At 36.9% G+C, this 18,757-nt stretch overlaps 1 protein-coding gene across 1 annotated transcript in view; it reads right to left on the bottom strand.

Annotated features, from left to right (window-relative positions):
• Positions 1-208: 208 nt before the first annotated feature.
• The window catches only part of LOC124291037 (potassium/sodium hyperpolarization-activated cyclic nucleotide-gated channel 4-like), a 157,514-nt gene continuing 138,965 nt past the window's right edge, over positions 209-18,757 (bottom strand). The window contains exons 4-10 of the mRNA XM_046727936.1: positions 18,053-18,220; positions 11,519-11,616; positions 10,438-10,587; positions 9,635-9,853; positions 8,936-9,082; positions 5,722-5,965; positions 209-4,796 (exon numbers count right to left, since the gene is read on the bottom strand). Coding sequence (XP_046583892.1) covers positions 3,676-4,796; positions 5,722-5,965; positions 8,936-9,082; positions 9,635-9,853; positions 10,438-10,587; positions 11,519-11,616; positions 18,053-18,220 — 2,147 coding nt within the window. The 3' untranslated portion in view covers positions 209-3,675. The remainder of the gene's footprint in view (positions 4,797-5,721; positions 5,966-8,935; positions 9,083-9,634; positions 9,854-10,437; positions 10,588-11,518; positions 11,617-18,052; positions 18,221-18,757) is intronic.

The following is an 18,757-nucleotide window of genomic DNA, read 5'->3' on the forward strand; positions in this document are numbered from 1 at the left end:
AAAATCATATTGTCCCAGTTAAAATTTCTATGCTGTAAAGCACCAGTTCAACCTTCGCTCCTTTTGTTCACGTTTCATGATAGGTGATGGAATTCCTCGACTTTTCTGCAACCCATTGCATGCAGCTCAGTTCACAAACTCTTCACAAACTAATGAAAAAGGATTAACGGAGTTGTCTCTCTTGAATGAAACCAAGCACTTGATAGCTGGTCAAGGTTGTTTATACTAGAAATCCAATTAAACATATTCCTAAAATTCTCAATAATTTCTGGTCATACTATACCTATTTTCATCTTGTTGAACGTACATGTATAACAGATCGACACGTGTAAAAATTTCTTGACGAAATACAACATATTGCAAACCGCTACCAGATAAGGACTTTTAGGATAAAAGACCCTGTGCAATGGTGTTTCTTTATCCTTTGACTATGCACAGGTTATGAATTTCGTTATAGTATAGGTACACTATCGAAAGGTTATTTGAACAGAGTGTTTAAGGAACGCAGTATTTAGCGTGAAAACAATGTTAATTTTATTAAAGGGAACATTACGGATGTCAACTTCTGTATTGTCAGGAACACGACGTTTTGGAGTAGACTGATAGTCATGTATCACCCTCTAATACTGAAGCTGGCTGAAGATTCCCCCTTAATGAATACCACTTCTAAATGCCATTCAAAGATGATAACGTAAATGATCGCACACAAATCTGAACGCTGGTTCAGAAGTAGGATGTCACATAAGAATCATGACCTCTATGCATATATAAGAGACTTCCAATTATAACTGACTGAAACGTGCAACTCGATATTATAGTAATGCATTACATATATTATATTCCACTTCCATTCCGTCTCACAGATGATGAGTGCAGTGTAGCTCTATTGCTAATTGTCACATAGCCCTTAACTCAGCCTACAGTAAGTGACGTTGAAAGGATACGGTCATTGTTGTGCTTTACAGATCACATCTAAAGCTTACAGTGACATTACCGGTAATAACCCGCATCGGTAAACATAAATAATGCTTGATGAAATAATAAATTAACAGTCGCATAAAGATCTTTTTCAGAAATGATATTAAACAAAGTCATTCGTGGTGTTACATGTTTGAGGTGTATTGGTATGATTCGTCATCAACATCGTCCATGTAACGCGTGTTGATGGACAACGACAATCAAATAATATGCAGCTTTAACACACGAGAGAAATGAGTCTAATATTTCGAGTTGTCTCGAATATATATGATACTTACATATATACTATACTATGATATTTCTAAAATAATTTCCTCACTGGGTTTCTTGGTAGCAGATCTGCTGTATGCGTATTTGACATTCTAGCAACTAAGGTCTGGATATTAAACCAACTTAAAGGATATATGTTTTTAGAAGGTGGAACAACCAATTTAGATTGGATATCAAACATCACAGCGTACTAAAATCAAGGTCAGGTAACCCTCGCATTATGCAGCTCAAATTGAAACCAGCTTTTTCAACAGACAAATGAACGTAAAATGTTATTGATTGACTTAAGCCACACCGTTCCGGCGTGATGTTTTTTAAACGACAACGATAGTCAGTTTAAAATGAAACTATTCATGGCCTAACCTAATCTGCTTATAATTTACTTCCATCCGTCAACTTAACTAAAGGTCCTTTTTGGTTACATTTGTTTAATATTCAATTCCACCTAATATCTCATCAATATGTTTGGAAGTGTCAAACCAGAAACATTCTAATGTAAATACCCTTTAAATTCCTTCTGTTAGTTATCACTATTTTGTAAGCTGCCTGACCGTTCATCGTTATGAAAAAGGAGCATACGTCTCCATCTACTAAACAACAACAAGTTGTATTATGAAACACAAATCCTTAATTATTTCACTTTAAAACACCCTTACGTTATGTGAAACAGCAAAAACAGACCACACTGATCTTAAGACGACATTTGAACTACAGAAATGGCATACAATCTTTGTTATGTTGCTGACACTCTCGGCATTAACTACTGGAGCTCTTGATGGTTAGCTGCATGTTGCATCTCTCCTTACTGTTTGTAAGGGTAGGGAATGAACACGGCATCAGTTGGACGGATACCAAACCAAAATTGAAACTGCAAATAGTAAACCGAAGGGCAATAGAATGTGCACAGAGTTTGTATTTTTATGTAATTTAAAACTGACAGAACTGTTGATAAATTTGATCACTCATTCTTGAAACTGTTTGTAAAATTCAATCAAATGAAAACTGGGCTAAGATAGGCATTTTCAAACATATGACCACAACCATGCTTAAAATATATTTATACGTGTTGAATTGTTTTTGAAAAGGCAATATTATTTGGAATTTTTAAAGAAAGATAAGATGTCTAAGATACCATTCAGCAATTGCGTATTATGCGATTTCCTTTAATTTGAAAATGTTGAAATAGAATTATTTTGCAAAATATAAAACCACCTGGAAGTATTCTTTCAGCGCTATGTACAGTCCATCTTTTACACAATAACACTAACTCTGCTGAAAATAACGTTTCTTTTGCTCTCCAGTTTTGGTAATGAAGGCATACCTAGAGGTAGCAGGCTTTATATAACAATATATTCCATACAACATGAACTAATTCTTAACAAATAATATTATTTTGATTTGAAGTGATATGTAATCTACGACTGCTGTTTTTAATAAAACAATAAATTTTGTAATTGATCTCACATAGTAGCAGTATGAAATAATAGCTTCACTGTGTATGAATTTGAATATGTTTGCATTTACGAGAGGGCAGTAGCTAATGCAAATACCTGAAATAACATAAAATACATTGCAATGAAATTTTGATTACAGTTCTGTCACAGAGTGCGAAACAGAACGGTTGACTTTGGTCCTGAAACAAAACATTATGTCAGTTTATGCCCATGAAGCTCATACTGTTAAAACAATTTCATAAACGGATTTAATAATTACAACTTGAAAATAAATCTGGATATATCTTTCAAAATGCATTGAAAAAAGATTATACAAAAGTCTATGTTAACCTTTCATCAAAGTCATACATCGCTGTAAAATTAAGGCAGATATGTGTGAGAACAGTAACGACATATGGACAGAAATGACAGACAGAGCATCACTCTACGCCTATATCGAGTACTAAGGGGAAGTAACCCTTCACATTTGAGGAATGATGACCGCGGTCAAATATGGCAAAGGCATGTGTGCAGATGAATTTCTAGGTCGATGTCCATGGCAGCTCATGAAAGGAATGGCCTTTATGCGTCCGTTATCAAGATTTGATCTGTCGTCACTGTCACGTGTCACTCACGAGGCAGCCACGTGACCAGCACAGAGGATATCAACCTAATGTCTAGGTAAATGTAGAAAACATTACGTGATTGTCACAGAGTCTTGTTTTACAGTGTCCTACTATCGCATCAGTGTAGTGTTACTATAAAAGACACTCAATATATCCACGACTTCACGCCATTTGGTGTATGTATGTACAGTTGATACATATAATTGGCTTCAGTAAAATGATCACACAATCATTCAAAGTCACTTCTTTCTCACTGGCCCGCTACTTATACTCGAGGTGGGTCAAAGTCAAGGTCATTGCACATCCTAAACAGGAACGCCATTCGGCGGTATCACAACGTAACATGTTGAATAGCACATTCAGATAATTCATGCATTATCACCTGATTTTGGCGGTTTCTCCTGAGGTTTTTCCTCAATAATGACTTCTTTTCTGATTGTTACTGGCTGTCCCCCTGCCCATTTGGGCTGTATGGACTCGTCCTTTTGTGACTTGCTGTCTTTACTAGAGGGAACAGAAGGGCTGACACTTACTATGCTCTTTTTTACAGAAGGGTCATCCTTAGGGATTTTCAGAATAGGAGTTGGTTGAACAGTAACAGTCGTAGTTGTAGTTGTATGGGACGGCTCTGGCCTTTCATCAGATTTTACTTTGGTCTCTTCCGTTTTAGTCCTATCTTTTGAATCTTTAGAATGTTCCTTGGAAGGATCGGGAGGTACAACGAGGAACTGCTTAGCAGAAGTGCCCTTTGGGTCTGTGACTAGAGCAACAGCCTCATCTAGACTGGGAGTTTTACCTGTGTCTTTTAACTTCTTGGGTTTGCTTTCTTTCGTTTCAAACGCTCTTAAAAATTTGTTACCAAGAAAACTACCCCTTCTCTTCTCTATGTCTTTGTCTTTTTCTTCCTTTTCTTCCTCAATCCTTTCCGGGGTCCCGGTCATGGAATATGCATCTCCTACACTTCCCGATCTCTTTCTTTCAGGAAGAGAAGGAACTCGAAGTCCAAATAGATTAGGTCCTGAGGGAACCTTTGGCAGCTTCCCAAACTTATGAGATTTTCCATCTGTAAAATCTATCAGATCCTTATCCTTCAAATTTTCCCGCGACTTGCTTCTTTTCTCCTCAGTAATCCTTTGCAACCTGGCAGAAAAATCAAATTTGAATTTTTTCTTAGGTTTACTTCCATCGGAGCTATCATCGGAGTCTCCATCTTCGTTCTCACTGGCGCTGGTAGGGATGGGTGTGGATTCCATCACTATCTCGTTCACAAGCTTCTGGTCCTCCTCAAGGTCTGCTCGGCTGCTCACCAAGCTCGGGTTCTTACCAATTTTGGATAGTCTCTCTGCCGCAACACTCTCCATCGTTCTCCTCATCAATGGATATCGATCCAACACGTCGTTGAAGTGCTCAACGGCCAGAGAGTAGAGGTTCACATATGTCTCCGCTCGAACACTGGCAACACGTCGTGCATTTGTCAACAGACAAATTTCTGAAAATAACAAAAAGAAAGTATTGGAAACTTGACTTAATCGTATAATTATGAATCTGGATATGGTAGAAAACGTCTCTTTACTTGTAATTCTGGTCTCAATTTTTGTCTATAAATTATCACGATGCACTATTACTAATTGGTACTTGTGGATTCATATTTAATACCAAAGATTAGTCATTGAATAACATTTCTGCTAACACGTCCCAATTAAAAACATTTTTGGAGCAAAATTGGGAATATGTGAGATCAATATGTGAATATCTGATGCGAAAATTAATAGTTTAACAGTAGCCATTAAAAACATGCCCATGAACCAAGTTTCATAGATATGGAAAAATGGACAAAGATGAAAATATTTCAAAAACTTAAATCCATGCAAAGAATGAGAATGAAGTGTTACCACCACATGAGTTATTTTTAAAATATCGTGCAATAAGAAACTCCATGCTGATCAAATGTCATGCTGTAAAAGTGACATAAGAAGGATGAAGAAAACATCGTGATGATATGCATAATAGTAATTTCTTAGTCTCTTGTGGAGAGCAGCTAGACATTGCATCAACGGTTTATAAATAAAGTATGTATTATCTCAAGCGACCGGAATCCCTTGTGTGAGTCCCATATGAATAAGACAGCCTTCAAATTTACAAACAACATTAGATAATTATCATTTGTTCATCTAAGGGACGTAGAACGGTTTTAACATTTTATCAGTGTGTTTGTTAAAACAAATATAATCCCATCCAATCCAGTACAGCGCGCCTCTAGTTTTTCAAGAGTACATGAACGTAATCATGTAGTTTTTATGACGATGATGATGATAACATATTGTGGAATAGTGTTAGTGCTATGGATTAGGGCCCCTTTGCGGCACCCTGGTGAGTTATCCCACAGTGATAACCCCGAGGAGAAAATCATCTACCTCCGAAGTAAGACCCATCTGAAAGACTAGTGGCGACCTCCTTGTCTGACGTTATGATGTCCACAATGCCCTCTTGAATGAAGAACATCTTGGTTCCAATAGTGCCCTCCTTTATCACCAGGTCGCCAGGCTGAAAGACTTCGAACTTTAGTTTGCTAACCACCTCTGAGACGAAGGAGGGATCAGCGTTCGTGAAGAACGGAACAGATGCTACGAGGGCCCGGCAGTTGTGGTTGATTACCTCCTGGAAATAAATCACAATGAGTGAGTTGGGTTTCACGGTGCTCTAAACACTGTTTTAACCATATCATGTCATAGCAGCTCAGCGACGAAGGGAAGACCAAACTGATGCGGCCCTGGACCTAACAACATGGTACACCACACGGTGCTGACAAACCAGGAATGACAATCAGACGAATCAGGAATAAAAGCCCATCGGTAGAGGGTCACTAGTGCCCATTGAAATCCATTCATAACATGACGCTGGAGCATACCAAGGTATGGGAATAGGGACAACTTTGAAACGTTGCAGGTGCATTTGTATAAAGGATGTGTTAATACAATCGCTTTGAAGGAATTCAAAGGTATATTAGATTGACATGTTAAGAAAGGTTTCTTTGAATAATATCATTGCTATATGGACATCATTGCGATGTTCTTAAGCCACTGAAGATGTGTGTGACAAATACGATTCCTAGGTCATGAACATCTTTGAAGAAAGAAAGAGATTTGTTACACATTTTGTTATGACAGCAAATGTTGATTCATTTTTACATTATAGTAATGTCATACGAGACAAGTTAATACAGAAAGATTTTAAGCATCGAATTGGGATGTAGGATATTTCCATCTTTCGAGCAATTGCAAGACATTCCCTAAAACAATTTCGTAGCCTCATTTAGACCAATGTACACTGCACGAACAATTAAAGTATTTATTGTGGTCTTTGATGTTGAACGTGGGGTGCCATTTTGGGATCAGTGAAGAGGTACATTTCACATACATTGGAGCATATAATGATTGGAGAATAACCAGTCTCGATTATCTACCCATATACATATTTCACTGGGCTTGACAGTCAAAATAGCGGTGAACTTACTATATGTGGATCACTTATAGTCACGGACACCAGGTGTTGACGATAACGGTAAACTTGTCCTGCATTATCCCATAATTTGCATGCGTGAGTGAGATTGAGTTACGATTCTAAGTCACATTGGCAGTATTTCAGCATAATAATCAAAGGTAAATTATAGAGACCTGTCAACGAAGGACGTTAAAAACTACGAGATTATGGCAGATATAAATTTAAAACTTGTAATTAAATCTCAATCATTTCGACTATAGATGACAATACAACATTATAAACTGCCAACAACTGAAGGTAGATCACCATGCTAAGGACCATGGGGACTTACAGTACATTTGCTTCCTGCATGGACCCTAGCTGGATTTACACCATCCTTTCAAATGTTAGCAGTTTTGGGCAATCTAGCCATAAATTAAACTAATATGTATACTACAGTTAACAATAGTAGTATGTTAAATTTACGTCAATTGTTTTGGGACTTACGCGCCCTCTCAGGAGGACAATAATTTTACATTACTTCAGTTTGCATGAACACGTGTTACCTGACACTGCATAGCAGCACTAGCTAGATGCTGAAGGAGGGATGCCCTATATTAGACATACGATTAAATGTACCTGAAAAGCACTTCCTGGAGGACGAGTGCAGTCATACAGAGTGTACGGCTATGGTATCTAGTAGCTGACCATGAATTGACAAACACATATGAGCGCTCGGTATAGTGGCGATAGCGCAGAACGACAGGACTAATCTGATTGTGTACATGTACATATTAACATTAGCTGTCTACAAGACTCCAGACTTAATTCAAACGCGTGTTCTTGAATGTTTCAATCCCTCCATGCGTCATACTGTTACAGGAAGTACAAAGAAGCAAAGTTTAAACACGGAGCTTCAATACTCAGTTTGTCGTAACCAAACCATATCACGCAATCAAATTCTGTATAAAAATGAAAATACAAACGGATGCCAACTGTACAAGAGTCCCGCCATGTGGCAAGCTGGCCAAAACTGGAACAGGCAACTGTGTAAATATTTGATTCCTGAATGACAATAAAAGTCTATCTAGATTAAGGTGTCAGATTTTATCTACTTCCTCAGCCTTTAAGACAGCACCAGTGTCAATAAAGAAACAAGCCAATTTCGCCAAACACGACAGGTTCGGTATAGAAATGGCGTTCGTCGAGCTTAAGGGTGGTCTGCCGAAGGCCATAGTCTAAACTAATGTTAGAACTGCATCAAGTTTGTATATTCACCTGTCGCCGACACATGATTCACATTTAACGTGATTTAAATGAGAACACGATGTAAGAACGTCAGCAATGTCTTAAATACATCCATTAGTTACACACAAGATAACAACGTGGCAAGGGAGAGCTTAGAGACGGAGGAGCTCATTTCGTTAGAATGCTAATTAGGAAGACTTGAAAAACGGTCGTGTATATTTGTATTGGTTTCGTCTTCTGTTGTGAAAACCACTGATTGGTAATTTTAGTGACGTATTTAGTTCCCTGGTTTTAATTATGGTCTTTTTTAAGTTTCATCACCACAAGTGACATCGTTACATAGTTAACGCCTATTATTATACACATGTTTGCATATGGGTTTTAAAAGTTTACATCTATGTTTTTTATGGGGACGTTCCCGACGATGCCAATTCCCATTTATCTTACCGCGTTTACATTCATGTTGATGTTATATCAAAACCAGTGATACAAAATATGAATGTCCCTACAGATCATTTCACAACTTTTGTAACAACATTGTGTTGCAATACATCACCATTCCCACTGGTGATACACTGTGAGTGGCTATCTTGCTGATAAATCAAAAAGACAGAGAAACATATGTCCATTATTATAGAACCATATGTCCATTATTAAGGATGCCTCGTCACAGTTGTATCGGTAAATGCATAATTACATATTTATTTGAATCAAACATCAAAGCATCAAACATTTCCTCACATCACCGTCAGTTAAATATCTCACGCTGTTGACGTTATCGTGTTGTTACATGGACAAGCCAGCAGTTGTCACTAAATATCTAACGCTGCTGACGTTATCGTGGTGTTACGTGGACAAGCCAGCAGTTTTCACTAAATATGTGAAGAACCATCTACTTACATGTTTCAGACACTCGTTAAGCTCCCCTAATATCGTCTCTTCGTCGAACATCTTTCCCTGATATCGATGTTCATAGTAATCTGTAATCCTCTGGCGAAGGTTTCGAGGTAATTTACGATATATCATGTACTCTTCAACTTGTTTGAACTGAAAACAGAAACATGATATAACTATATTAAGGTGTAAACGATTGGTTTTTCAGTTGCATGCTTTTCAGGAATACCGAAAACAGTAATGCATAGCAAACCAAAAACAAACAAATAAGAAAGAAAAAAGAGAATACAATGATTCCTTTTTGTGCTAACACATCAAATATAAACTTCCACGTCAATGGATACTAATTCAAATAATAAAGCTCCACGTCCTTTGATACTGCATATGTAAATGTATCTATAAACATTTACAATATGCCTCCTGAATCTAGTATGATGACATTACGCTTTTGTCGTTAATGTTGATCCTGGAATGCACTGGCCATTTTAAACATACAAATGACATATCAACCATGATTTCAGTCAATGACATAAAAGTATTTTCATTTGGCTCTCACTAGATACAAGATTACTCCAGTGAGATATCACACAGTAGTGATGATTAGATGTTTTGACACACACCAGATCTTGGTGATGTGTTGATTACAAGGTTGAAAAACAAGGCTTGTTCTAAATACGTTGTTAAACACTTGTACTTAATACTTACCTTTTCATTATAAAGTCTTCTAGAGGTGTCAAATGACTGGATGAGAGTAGTGGTATGAGCAAGGAAGAGTGCATAGCAGGTGGCACCACTCAGCATGCTCAAAATGGTCAACCACGTGTCCGACATATTTTGTGGAGGGAAACGCCCATACCCTATGCATAGCATATGAGATAACGCTTTGAATAACGCCCATGTATATTGTTCAGCCCAGTGAGCATCCTGAAATGAAAACACTGGATGAAGAAGATAACTACTTTTGAATTAAACTAAAGTGCCTATATTCCGAAGGTAAATGACGAAGTAGAGGCAGAGATTTGTATGTAAACATGCATGGTACATGGTCAGGTAAATATTTCGACATACAAAGAGATGAATCGAGAGTAGAACCGCTGTAAACACCCTTTATCCCAAAACTAATAGTACATGTTCCAGATAGCTACAAACAAATGTTTGACACATGGTAAACTTAAAGCCCGTATTTCTAGATAAGCAAGTTGTAGATACGAAGTGTTTTATTTTTTAAATAGGTTAATCTGGTTCATAGCAAAGCTATGTCATACTTTCGAGATGGAGGAGGTTAATGTACACATCATGGTTTATGACTGGAAACACTTCAAGTTATGTCGAAATAACGAACTATAAAATAGGGAGAGTGACGCCCATTGTAGACCAAAGCATCCAATTGATCTGTTGCCTTTGAACTGTTTTATATAATTTAATCAAAAATGGAACATGTGTTTCAGTTCTTTGCTACATAAATAAGTTAGTGTTATGTTTAAATCTTTACGCTTCAATTAGCCTACTTGAAGTTCCTCTATGGCTACCCAGCAATCCTTTGGGAAGTCCTGCAGCATTGGTATAAGAAACTGGAGGCAACCATTCCAATGGCCCAAGAGGAACATCAGGCAGATGAGGTTGAAGATTCGCATAAATTTGCCAGCAATTGCTAAAAACTGAGATAAGGAAATTATGAGTCAGTTTGTGGTCCTTCACGAGACGAAAATCGGCATTCCGATGCAATAAAAAGCGTGCTTGAAAGCAGAAATGAATTTGATTGCGCTAGTGAACTGGCGAATACATCATAAAACTAAACATCAAATGAGGTTAGATATAAAGAACTATTACAGAAATTCTATACTTTGCAATAAACTTTGATTAAACAAGTGAAGAAACAAAAAAAAGATCTAACTAGCCTGAGTTGCAATTAATTGGATGCTAAGCTGACATCAGATAGAGAAAGAGGTTCCCTTTGTAGGTTGTGTTCTTTTTATAAGCTGTTTAGCATTCAAAGAAAATTACAAAGATAGTAAAGAGACATTCAAAGAGAAAGACTGAAAGAGTAAGCTCCTTACATCGACATTGAAGGTAGGGTATAATTACTTGCCTCATAAAACAGTGCATATGGCGCATTAATACTGTTTAACCATTACTGAGATATATACATATATATATATATTTATTTCATATTATCGTCATAAGAGAACACATTCAAATCGTATGCTTAGTGCATATTATATCACTTTACGACAAAATATTACACAAACGTCTACTTGTTACACGAAAATCACATTTAACTTAGCATTACAATAGCTTTTATGATGTTTCTTAAATATTTAAAATATATTAATATTATTATTATTTAACAACTGAGTAATTAGCACATAACATTATCAGTTACATCAAAGCAGACATAAGGTTGATGCATCTCCATCGCCGATACTGTTCTTCAAACAAACCATCTTTCAATGTCTGAATGTCAGCCTGTAAGCGACAGACTACTATCCATGTCTACATCTACTGTGTACATGTATGTTCTTCTATACTTATACCCTTCCTATCAGAGAGTAAGGATGACTTGCCAGTCAAAGTTTAAATTACCCCCACCTCTTCCCACTGCTGAACATATCGGACCAGTCTGGATAACCGAAGCAGCCGAAGCAAGCTCAGCAATTTGGCCAATCTCAGCATTCGCAAGGCTCTTCCTGTTGAATCAGAAATGGTTAACTCAAGAAACCCATAGTGATTGGTGGATTTGAGCAAAATGGCTGCGTCCGACGTTTTCTTAGGTGTTTCATGTAATTAGTTCTTGCCTTCATTATGGAGAAACATCATCGTGGTTGGATGAATCATTGGTGAATAGTTCCATTAAAGTTTGCAACCTGAAATCTTCAGCAACTTTCAAATGAAGCAAAAATAAAAAAATTGTGTCACTTAAGGTAACATTTTGAACTTTATGAAAGACTGGTATTTCTTTCTACTAGTATTTATACGTTTTCCTATTGACGTAGTTGTGTTATAACTGGGTCATATGTACCCGGAAGTGAAGTTTGAAATTTTGTCGAACGCAACCACATGGTCATCGATATCATGATCAGCATATTGTTGTTGTACATACATCTGAGGCCATGTCAGAACATGTTGTCACAAAACCATTTTCTGCTCTAACGCTTTACCATAAACAGACCAAATATGAAGTTAATTTTTTGTTAATTTCTTTGCTGGGTCTTCTTTCTGCAAAGAAACTGATAAATTGTGCCAGGGAATATAACCCAGCAGCGATACATATTTTGTGACAACCCGATGCCTGACAAGCCCAGACGTTGTTCCAGACAGCGTGCAGGGAGTAGTGGGGAGGTATGGGGTGCATTTGTTTCACTCATGGTTGCACCTCTGTTGTATCTCTACACATACGTTGTGCTGGGAGTTACAAGTCACACATGTCACTCTTGGCAGCCATTACTTCCGGAAAGTGCACATTTTGGTGATTAGGAATGTTGCATATCTATCATGCACCAACTCTCATCTATGTTAAAACGGGTTTACCCGTGAAAAGAAAGATGAGAAGATCATGAAAGTGACCCTGAGGTTTCATAGTTATGTCAAAGGACTCTTCTAGCATTTTTACTAGAGAATCTACGACTGTAACAGATATTTCTTAGTTCTTTCGAGATATTCCAAAATGACCAATCACTTTACATTTCCGGACTGGACACTTATTACAAGGTGGGTTGAAAGTTGGTGAGATTAAGGGTTGTCCGGGTCGGCATGGGGAAAAGGGTGTCGCCAGAAGCTACAAGAGGACATGAAAGGAAATTTACGCTTTACGAAACGAATACAAAACATATCAATTTGCTCAATATTTCATGTACATCTTATATAGGTATGGGTCGTGTGTATGGGTGTATCTGATTGTGTGTATGCATGTGTGTGTGTGGGTTAGGAGGGTGGGTGGGGATGTTGTCATAAGGGAAAGTTACATACACATTGAGGTTATGAAACTAATAAAAGGTGGGTGAGGGTGGGGAGGTTCCGCAAAACATTATACAGTTCTAAGACCAACCCCCAAACTGTCTCCTCGCTGCTTTCAATCCCCCAAAATAATAAATGACCAGTCCCCTACATGGACAATACTTATTGCATTTTTAACGGTGCTTTGGTATAACACTTCGTTAAAAACGAACATTCGTATAGATCCTTCGTTGTATTCTGCCTTTAAGTCAACAGTCTAAGTTCTGTGACTTTGTGCACAGCAAAGGATACGAACAACTGATGGAATACTGGTAACCAACAACACTGACATACGGATATCAATTCCGGCAATGCAAGCATGCTCCGCGACTAAGTACACAACCAATACGAATAATATGTCCACATTTGTGATAGAAACTACGGTTGATCGAATATTTCTTCAAAACACATATTTGATAACTTTATCCGAAAGCAGTGATATAAAAAAAAAACATCCTGAGACTGAAGGTACTACATTGTTGCCACAGTGACTGCTTAAACACCAAGTCCCCGTTACATAGAACTATCCTAATTCTGACACAATCATTGCGATGAGATCACCTTAGCGCTTAGATCGATTTAGACCCAAATGTAAATGAACGTTTCAATAACGTCAAATAACAGGATGACGTCACTAAACAACAAGCTGTGGTTGCTAAGAAACCAGTAGATGCTGGACATTTTCCAAACATGTACAACGCTTTCTAGTATTTGTATCAGCATCAGATTGTTGTAAAATGACGTTTATTGCAACAGCTGACAATACACAGATAATATTTGCACTCATAGCTGATCCACATCACTAACTTTGCCAAGTTATATTGACTCTGGCAAATGAATCAGTTGGTAGGAGGTTTTCCTCTATCCTGATATACAAACAATTTTTATTTGATCTTTGTTTTCATGTATATCTTAACAACATCATATTCATAAATTGAACAATTCAATATTCTAGACGTATGGTTAATTGTAAGAAGGCTGATTCTAAGAGTGTTAGTATAGTTTTCAGCTTATATTATATTAATAGTCATAAACTGGAGGATTGTGTGACAATGTGAAAATGATACATATATATCTCTATATTGAACGGCTCCAGTCTAAATGAATCAAACCAAACCCGCTCGTTTTGTTAGTAAAGCATAACAAAAGCTCTTTCTGATGAAATCACTTTTGCTGACAGTTCATATGTACAGCATCTGTTGCTGCCAGGTGTTATATACATATGTAGTCTATCACAGGCTATTGAATGTATTTTGGGTGTATAAAAGGTACTAGATGGATGGAATACTAAAGAGATGACGGTGATAACCCGCCTACATTAACATCTAGTCTGAAAGACAAAACGGTTACTGGTTTGAACACTGTCTATCACATACCCGCAGTGTTCGAGGTCAATTCGATAAAACTTCGTTTATTCAATATGCTGCATTACGGTACATAATGTAAAACCATAACTATGATACTGATATAATTAAACATTGATATATCCTTAGAATTCTACAAGAGTTGTATCAGCACTGCATTTGTACCATAATACGAAGCATGGTTATAGGAAGAATCTAAAATATTTACAGAATATATCGTATGGTCATATTACATGTTCACTGTAACAATAGACTCACAGCAGTTTACAAGGGCACAACATACGAGACAATTTCAAACACTAGGCAGCATGCATGAAAGGTTAAGGAAAATCTCAACATAAAAGGTAAAGAAGCACATCCATAAATGCGTGCAAACAGGGCATGCGCAGTATGATAACGAGGTGTGTAGTTATGAATCTAAGTGTGTTGTCGTTAGTGCACTACGTTTGTGAGTGGAGAAGGCTTGTGAGGGAAACATTTTCAGGAATGCGTCAAAAAGGATAAAATTTTAAAGATTTAAGTATATGCAGAATGGTGTTCCAAGGCGATCATTCTCTCCAGAATATCCTTCGTTGAAGATCAAAGACGTTCTTGGGCCAAATAGAAACCATTAATTAGCGTCATCATTCTGACTTTCCAAATGGACAACCGCTGAAACGAACGCCCGGGTTACCAAATATTAAAACCTTTAGAAATGGTTCTAGAAGTATAAAATAAAAGAAATGTGAAAAGAGATAGTTTTGAAATAAATTAAGTGCATGTTTATGATCGCACCTTTTCCCTATACGCCATTGCGTACTCATCTAGTATCGGAAGCTATGCATCAAACATTGAATTATCATCTATATCCATCCTAATGGTATTGCGTAGAACTTGGAAACTTATATGGCGTCTTGAGCAGCCGCGTTACCCTTGGCATAAGCAAATTAGTTGTGTTACATGCAGCTGGTTGATGGCCCTCTGTTTAACATTACAAGAACTGTCTCATGAAGGAGTGGGTTTTATGGTCTTGCAATCTTTCGCTTTCTACAAGAACCTGAAATCTACAAAATAGTCAAAAGTTAAAACCATCATTCAAGAAAATAAACCAATGTCCACAGAGAGATTGAGATAAATAATAATTTTCAAATATTCGTAATGCTATAATTTAGTACGATGCATCATGCTGAGGCCGCTGCCTCTATCTACATCTAACTAACTGTTGAACGCAGTGTGAACTGAATGAAGAAAAAACAGCTACTTCTAAGTAACAGAATGATACTCTTCAACATATTAACTACATAGAAGTGTCATACTTTCTGTGGATGGCAGTGCGTACCAATGACACCTTTCTTCGTTATGGTGCTATACTCAAAGGCTGTGGGTCAGGTCTATATGGTTTTGTGGTCTATATGATCTGTGGTCTATACGCTCTGTGCTTTAATATTAGTGAAGCATTTGTTATGGAGTAAGTAGCAGAATAACGCTGACAGAACTAATTCTTAGGACCAGAATATTTTGTCAATAACACAGTTATTGTGTTATAGTCAAATCTCTGGTTGGGCTAGCATGTTAATGATGTCAAAGGCTTACCAACAAAAATAAAATGAATAAAAATGATGAAAATAATAATAAAAGCTCTATAAACTAAATTTTGAAATTTAAGAGGATTACCGAGATATAAGGTGCGCCACGGTATATCTGAAAAAGTAAAAGCCTTTCATCTTGGGTATAGCACCTGACGATGGTGTCACTGGACCGTCACAATTAGCTTAAGCTTAGCACAATAAGCAGTTGTTGCATACGTATGTGTTTTTCACAGCATCATAGCATAGCCATTATTTGGAAAACAATTACGCAACGCTTTACTTACATCGCTTACGGATCTTGAAGAAATTTATGGATCGTGAAAAGGTACCAGTGATTTCATTTATATTTGAAGGTTTCTGAAGCGCACATCTAGAAATCTGTTGTTAAATCTGTCACACCTGATTGAAACGTTGTTGCTTTCAATGATTGTTACTTACTTAGTTTAAGCTTTTTGTCCGTTCTCGTTGGAATGGTATAAATACAATGTCTTTGGTCTGTGGAAATGACATGACCACTTTATAAAGATTGCTTTGAATGCCCTCTGTACTGTTGTTCCAATGTAGTAAAGGAACTTTGGATTCTGTGCTACAAACTGACATTGTATGCTAACATGCCTACAAAATAATGTAACCATGTGTGGGACTACCTATTCATATACCTTTTACATTGATACAATGGGTACGTTGCTGTTAACGTATGTGCAAGTCTTTTGTATTCCCAAATACTAGAAATCGATAATAAATAAAAGAAAATATATCTTCCAACAAAGGTTGAATAAAAGTAGGATAAATAACAAATGCATAAGTACAGAAGTGAACAAACAAAATTACTCTAATGATCATCAGTATCGAATGATTTGCAAACATGGTAATCCCTTCGCATAGTTTAACCACTTCTTTGCCTTTCACCGCCAATGGACTTATTGTTCTATTGTTGCTCGTGTTTGATATATATATATTTCCTGGTGATTACAAGTAGGTAGCTCCAATAATCAGTGAAGCCATATGCTCCAGTAAAGATAATTACAATACACGTTGGAAATGCTCTCAGGTCAAATGTTGACAATATTCACAAAGTGTGTGACCAAAGAAAAGAACAAAACATGGATACGTCGTCATAGTGATTATCTATATTGGTGAATACTATCGTGTTAACAAATGATGACTAACATGTAGTTTCAACGAAATATTAAAGCAAAGTAAGCATTTCATATATAAGGTGATGAAAAGCAACCTTATACATTTATCGTGAGACTGGAATTGTCATGCAGTGTAAGGAGCATGTACCGCATGTACCGTATTTTGGACATCAGCACAATCACGTAACTATCTTTCTATGGCATTAGAGTAATCAATGCCATGATGATTATGGCAAGGATAACGTTGTTACTTATATACAACACATCGCTGTGTTTCAGAATGGCGTGCTTGTGATGTTTCATGTAAGTGCAAGTTGATATTTTTCGACGCGGAAGAAAATGAAATAATAAAGGAATATGCAAAACGAAATGTTAGAAAAACATAAATTATAAAGCAATATATAGATATAGCTATACGCTTACGTGAAGGCACATCGATATATGTCATGGATGGTACAAGAAACTAATGGTATGTCAAAGGAACTCATAAGTCCACGTTAGAAGAACAAAAAATATATATATACGTATGGTAATATGACTTTCAAGATGGGTGCATTTACAAACACGTAGTGGATCGGGTACCTTTGATTTAACATAAGCACTAGTTTCTTCATGGTACAAATATTCAAAAATATTCAAAACTATTTGTTCGAAAAAATAAATTGAAACAAATGAAAGTATGTGCTTAATAGAACACAATTTTTGTATATTAAATCTTATAATTCCTAACAGCGTGGTGAAAAATAAACTAAGCAGTAAAACAGCAGAAGATACAAACATTATTTGACTAGGTATGTTATTTTTTCCTATGATTTTAACAGGTGTCCATGAAGACCCTAGTGGAACACTAGGGTAAAGGGGTACGGTGACAATTGCCAACGGGGAGGTGACCAGTTAGGTCCTTGACCAGTTGCCTGTAGGGTGACCTAGGGATGGTGGGCGGAAAGAGAGAAAGCCACGGAGGTTGTCCACAGATTAATTTTGACAGACATTCCAGCCAAAAAATGCGAGAATGATCACCTTGCCAGTACGGGAGGGCATCCAAGCGAGGTTTCGTACCTGCGTGGAAGAGCTGACTGAAATTGGCCTCAGAGTCCCACATAAGAAAAATATAGTCCATTGGAATGGAGCTTATGAGATCTAGAAAGAACCATGTCTTCATGTAATGTTTGGCTATAAGTTTTGGATCCAAAATAATTTCATCGGCAAAGTCATTCAAAATAACACCTGAAAAAGAATGAAAAAGTCAGGTTATTGTGGTTTGCTGAGTTATCATGGCACAAGGAGTAAACATTAGCGGCGGAATAACGGTACAAATGCAAATTTGCTTTTGTTTTGGAACTAACTGAGTCAAACATAAAATCATCCGTAAAAGTAAACAGTAATTTTAGCCGGTAATATTATTAACAGCATAGCAATTAATACTCAGTAGCAATGTGCAAAGTATAAAAATGCTCTCCATATCTATTTACTCATTGGTGAAAAGAGGCCTTATTAAATGATACAATTCAACTGATTTGCTTTACCTTGATAAAGTGACCTGGTAGAACATTAACAATCTAAAACATTCAACTTCGCTTAGCAACGACAACACAAAGGACAAACATCAAATATTGTATAATGATCCAAAATCTTCTAGTGTTAGTACTGAAGAACGTTGTTCAGTAATACAAGTGCCCTAAACAAATTAAATTGTATGACTGAATACTGTTTTATTGGTCGTTAGTATTATTTTCTACTGTCTGGATCCCTTAGGATCAGTGA

The sequence above is a fragment of the Haliotis rubra genome, unplaced genomic scaffold (assembly GCF_003918875.1).
Source record: "Haliotis rubra isolate DU_JTF1 unplaced genomic scaffold, ASM391887v1 Scf48, whole genome shotgun sequence".
Classification (NCBI taxonomy): domain Eukaryota; kingdom Metazoa; phylum Mollusca; class Gastropoda; order Lepetellida; family Haliotidae; genus Haliotis; species Haliotis rubra.